At 41.1% G+C, this 6,000-nt stretch overlaps 1 protein-coding gene across 34 annotated transcripts in view; it reads left to right on the top strand.

Annotated features, from left to right (window-relative positions):
- The window catches only part of ank2b (ankyrin 2b, neuronal), an 892,118-nt gene that overhangs the window by 782,949 nt on the left and 103,169 nt on the right, over positions 1-6,000 (top strand). For 27 of the 34 annotated variants that reach the window (XM_043697402.1, XM_043697316.1, XM_043697278.1 and 24 more), the window contains one exon: positions 1,551-1,583. The exons of the other annotated variants lie outside the window; for them this stretch is intronic. In XM_043697402.1, the coding sequence (XP_043553337.1) occupies positions 1,551-1,583 (33 nt within the window). The remainder of the gene's footprint in view (positions 1-1,550; positions 1,584-6,000) is intronic. 34 annotated transcript variants of the gene reach the window in all.

Below are 6,000 nucleotides of genomic sequence, written 5' to 3'. Positions count from 1 at the left end.
CACATCTTTGGACTGTGGGAGGAAACCGGAGCACCCGGAGGAAACCCACGCAGACACGGGGAGAATGTGCAAACTCCACACAGTTAGGCCCCTGAGGCGGGAATTGAACCGGGGATTCTGGCGCTGTGAGGCAGCAGTGCAAACCACTGTGCCACCGTGCAGCTTCCTACTAGCGCTCTGAGATGTTGGTGATTGGCATCTAAGATGGCAGTCCGGATAAGCAAGCAGTGAGCTGGAATCACCAGGTTACCAATATCTCTTGCATGTCAGTAATTGACACCAGGAGAAAGTGAGGACTGCAGTTATTGGAGATCAGAGTCAAAAAGTGTGGTGCTGGAAAAGCACAGCAGGTGAAGCAGCATCTGAGGAGCAGCAGAGTCGATATTTTGGTGCATAAGCCCTCCATCAGGAACGTTGGGGGTGCTGCGTGGAGTTGTCACCATTCAGTTTCTAACAGGCAGATGGGAGAAAGGGGAACTACATATCGATGAAGTGAGATTGGGCAATGAGATGTCAATTCATGCTAATGTGTTCAAGAAGGCCCCTTGTTGCTCATTAGTGAGAATCGCATCTCACCATTCAACATTTGGTTGGAAAATTGAGCAATTGCTCTTGTGGTTGCGAAACTCCTTGCAGATCACCTCATTGGAATTCCCTCACCATCTCACCAAATCCCATGTCATTTGGTGCCTGGGAAGATCCTTCCTTTCGCTGATAGGTGGAAATATTCTGATTCTGAAATAGATGTTCAAGATTTAAGTTTGGCATTGTTCTGATGATCCATTTCTGCAATAGTAGTTCTATTTTCCATATGGACTGTTCTTTTATTGAGGGCTTATTACTCTTTTGGTTGAGGGATTACTACTCCTTAAAAAGAAAGAACAGCAAGTTCTACTGGTTCAAGGTCCTTCGCCAAGCCATCCCCCAACATCAGTAATATAGAAAGTCTTCCAAACATATGGGAACTCCTTTGGATCAATTTTTTTTAATGGTCTCACAGCAGAATTCAAGCAGGTGTTCAGTTGAGCAACAAGTAGGTTATCTGCTAGAACAAAGGTCAACTCCATCCCCCTGCTCTTGATATTGATCTGAGGGATTTTGTAGGGCAATGAGGCATACATCTAAAGCATAATACAATTGTGACTGCTTTGACATTTTACCTGGGCCCGAATGGGGATACAATTGCAGCTTTGGTGCAAGACCTTATTAGGTCAATAGCCAATGGAAATGTTGAAGAGACACTCCAAGTGAGTTAGAAGATATTCCTTCTGGCCAGGAAGAACAGCCGTGTCCCTTTGGAATGGCAAGGAAAATTGCAGCCTCCCCTGCATCAGACCTTATCCCTTTTCTCTTATAGGACATTCATGAATCCTTGTCTTACCACATGGGTAGAAGCTGGTGGGCAGCCAAGAGCAACTTCATCTTCTGCTGTAGCAGCTTTCATTTGCTTCCTGGCAGTGTGCTGAGATAGTTTGATTATCTAGCTTCTCTCCTATTTGACCTTGTGCTAGATTTCTAACTCTTTGCTTTTCCTGCAAATTCTATTTCAGCTGTTCTTCTCCAATCCCTGAAAGTGAATCAAGGTGAAGTTTGCATTGTGACTCTGTGTGGTTTCAATTGTTTTTTTGTGTTTTCTTGTAGCCCTCCCCGTAACCTCGGGCCAAATGCTTTGGTGCATTCTTACCTTGCATGTTTGCATTAACTTGACCACCAAAAACAGATACAGGTTTTAAACTTGTTGTATTGTTTTTCCGGATAGTGTTTTTTTAAAGTTGTCTAATGGATATTTACACTAAAATATTTGTTCTGTCTTTAAACATCAATGAAAGAAGCACAACACACATCATGAGATATAAATCTGTCCATTCAATGACCATTCTGAATAGACAACTTTGTCTATTTTTACACTGATGCAGTAATATTTCCAGTGTGTTTAAAAAGGCAATGTTTTCTGCAGCTATAAAGGGCATCAATAATACAGAGCACTGAAGAGATTTTTCTTTTTTATGCAACTGACACTGAGATGAATGAGAAGGCTATAATTGACATTCTCACTGGTGCACTATGAACGTCTTCACGTATTCTCCCTTTGCTGATGTAAACTCTTTCTGTAATGAATTAATGAGGAGAGAATCATGTTGTTTGGAATTATTTCTGAGCAATGCTAACAGAAATCCTATTAAAAATTCAAGGAAGTAACTCTCAGTATAGTATTATAAAACTAAATAATCAAACCAGGAGTAGGTTTCATTTATATTATACACTGGACTTGCAGCAATTCAATTAAAATAAGGGAAAAAGGTAATTTGATTTGATGGAGTATCATCTCTGGACTACTTGTATAAAGCCACTTTATAATGGGAATAGCTATTTGAATGGAAATATACTTATTATGCAATGAAATAATATTATTTATTACAATTTATAGCATCTGCAGTATTTTGCTTTGTTTTAAAATAATTAGTCATTATTTCCCCCCTATTTCGTTGTTTGAATATCCTCTTAACTATATTAACACCTTCACTTCTTTGAATCTTGTTTTCCAGTTTGTAACAACTAACAGAGATATAACAACTAACTAAAAATGCTTTATGTAGTAACATTTGATTTTTTTTGTAAAGAAAACTTGATTGTCTTGTTTGGACTGACAAAATAGGATACAGTTTAAGCTTTGGACATAATCCATGATATGTCTACCAATTGCAAGATATTAAATGATTTGAGAAGTGCTTTTCATGTAATGTGTAATGTGATATGGTTACTTTAATATAATTACAAATGGGCTTATTTTAAAAATGAGCCATTTTAATCACTTAAAACCCAAACCTTGGACACATTTGACACCATCAGGGTGAAAATACAGCAGTCACCCCAAAAATGATATTTCCCATTTTCCTTGGGGTGGGAAAAGGGACTAATTGTGTTATGTGTATTTTGTAGAGGCAGCTAGCTATTTAAATTGTCATCTGCCTCCACAGACTTAAAATTTTTGTAGCCTTGGACTCTGTCATATGCAGATTAGATCAGGTAAGAGCAAGTATGAACTTTGTGATTCATTCACATCACCAGGGCGCCGCCTCCACTTGGAGAGGTAAGGTACCCCACTAGAGTATGCTGCATCTTTTGGGGGGGAAGTAACATGTCCTTTGGAATTGTTAAAAGTAGACATAAACATGTGTAGAAAATACATAAACTCGATTTTGTCAAACTTGTGTGTCCTGTTAGCAAACTTGTCAAGATCAAATGTCAGAGGCAAGAGTGTAATGCTGGAAACGCACAGCAGGTCAGGCAGCATCCGAGGTGCAGGATGTTTTGGGCATAAGCACTTCAGATTGAGTCCTGAGTCCTATGAAGGGCTTATGCCTGAAATGTTGATTCTCCTACTCCTTGGATGCTGCCTGACCTGCTGTGCTTTTCCAGCATCATACTCTCTCCTCTGATCTCCAGCATCTGCAATCCTCACTTTCTCCTCTTCCAAGGTCAAGTGTCAACTGTCAGAAGTACCTATCACAAGGATCTGTCAAAGAAGCTAAGAAATGGGAACAGGAATAGGCCATTCAGCCAGTCAAGCCCACTCTGTGACTCAATGAGCTCATAGTTGGTCTTCTACTTCCACATCACTTTCCTGCACTGTCCTGCAGTAATTTTAATGCATAGAAATCTCTCAATCTCTGCATTGAACACACTTAATGACTCATCCATAGCAGCCATCTGGGGTGGATAATTCCAAAGGTTCACCACAGAGTTGGAAAGAAAATCTTGCTCATTTTGTCCTGAATTGCCTGTCACTTATTCTGTTTGGCGCCAGGTTAAACGGACCCGATAAATGGCAAATGTCACAATGCCAATGAATTCCAATGTTTGTTGCTATAATGGATATTTTTTATAGTAAGGCTTTATTGAATTTAAGGAATGTAAATTAATAGAATTTCCAAGTCTTTTCCAACATTAGTGAAACTTAGATTAGATTAGATTACTTACAGTGTGGAAACAGGCCCTTCGGCCCAACAAGTCCACACCGCCCTGCCGAAGCGCAACCTACCCATACCCCTACATTTACCCCTTACCTAACACTACGGGCAATTTAGCAGGGCCAATTCACCTGACCTGCACATCTTTGGACTGTGGGAGGAAACCGGAGCACCCGGAGGAAAGCCACGCAGACACGGGGAGAACGTGCAAACTCCACACAGTCAGTCGCCTGAGGCGAGAATTGAACCCGGGTCTCTGGCGCTGTGAGGCAGCAGTGCTAACCACTGTGCCACCGTGCCGCCCACAAAACCTGAGATATGCACTTCTAACATGATTATGTTATCATTGGAGGTGGTGAGAAGGGAAAATAATTGGGCATTATGGCCCTGGAGAGATACTAGCCCCTTTATCAGTGTCCTAGTAATTAAGTGCTAGATGAGAAGATGCATTGATGATCTGCTTGATTCGCCAACAATTAATGCCCTTCAGTGGTCAATTAATGAGCAGTAAAGTGACTCAACTCATCATGAAACCTGATATCCTACTTCCCCAGCAGATGAAGGTTAATTTCCCAACTGAGAAACCAGGGTATTCTGTCTGCTGGATTGTTGTAGGGAGCTCCATTTTCCCCCACACGTGGGGCCAACTAGCGGCAGTTCTGAAGCAAGGGATTGACACTGAAGACCAATTCCACAGCTTTGCTTCTGAACTCCTTCTCCCCATGATTCTCACCCTGTGAGACTCAAAAAATAAAAACCTTGCCTTTAGCTGCTGAATGCCTTGACTCCTGGGCCTCGGGGAAGTTTATCTCTAAGACCCAGAAGCTGTTTGCCTCTGTCCATCACCACCTTCTGATGCAGGCCTCCTCTATTGAGGGTTGTGTTTCACCGATAAGTGGCATGATGAGTTTTCTCATTGGTGGAGGTGAGGAGTCAGTCACCCCTAAATATACCATCCCCTTCACTTGGACACCAAATTTATGTTCATAGAATTTTATTGATCTAATCTCCACATGGATCCCAGGGTCTTCTACAGCAGCAACAATATGAGTTGGATTGGTAAGCCTAAAAGTAAAGAGTGGCAGATGGAGCATGATTAGCAATGAATTGAGTTAGGGGATTTAAAAAGTTTCTGGGTAGCGAGCTTTCCTTGATCTGGCAGGTTGTAAGGGGCTGTTTTATGGGAAATATGCTTTTGCACGAAGGCAAGTTAGGACTGGAGGGATGATTTATTCTTTAAAATTAAACTTCAATACAGTACCAGTGCATGAAGGCAATCCTTCTGGTCAGCTTGCCTCTGAACCCAGCAACTTTCAGTCTTGTTCTGGGCTTTTCCAACCAAACTTCCAGTGTGTCCCTCCACTCAGGAATAAAAATCTGACCTTCTGGGGCATTTCTTTGTGGGTCAGCTTTGTGGAACCAGAAGATGCCCCAACTTTGCGCTTTCAACCCCGGAGCAAAGATTGTGGCCATTTTGTCCATCTACCCACTATGAGTAGCTCAGTTTTAAATCTCCACAAGGTACTGACACAAAGTATACAGAGCCGTTTGTATGTTGTATGGGGAGGGTTGGGGGTTGGGAGGGAGTGGTAGTGAGGGAGAGAAGAACTCACTCTATTCGATTGATGATTTTGTTTTACATTTATAAAATCCTGTGCACAAGGTGATGAGATAAGAAATTATTTTGATCGTGAATATTGTCACGATAATTCTCTTATTTTTGCAATGTTGTTAAATCAAAACTGATATTTAGCCCCAATAATGGCTATGGTTTTAATGCTAATTTAAGTTTCAAAAAATTATATATATTATGGTAAAATGTAAAGTAAACCACTATCTCTGTTCTTAATAAAACTTTTAGTCTCCCTCTTTCTGATAATGAATATATCCCACACAGCACAGCTTCTTAGGGTGAACTGTACAGTGATAGTGGGGAATGATTTTAGTCATCACACTCCAGCAGAAATGGTCATTGGCAGTATTTGCAGATTTCATAAAGGTTACATTCTGATTAATAAGTGAGCAGTAG

Source organism: Chiloscyllium plagiosum, chromosome 1 (genome assembly GCF_004010195.1).
Source record: "Chiloscyllium plagiosum isolate BGI_BamShark_2017 chromosome 1, ASM401019v2, whole genome shotgun sequence".
In the NCBI taxonomy this organism is placed as follows: Eukaryota; Metazoa; Chordata; class Chondrichthyes; order Orectolobiformes; family Hemiscylliidae; genus Chiloscyllium; species Chiloscyllium plagiosum.
The sequence above is the reverse complement of the archived record's forward strand: the minus strand, read 5'-3'. Positions and strand labels throughout refer to the sequence as shown.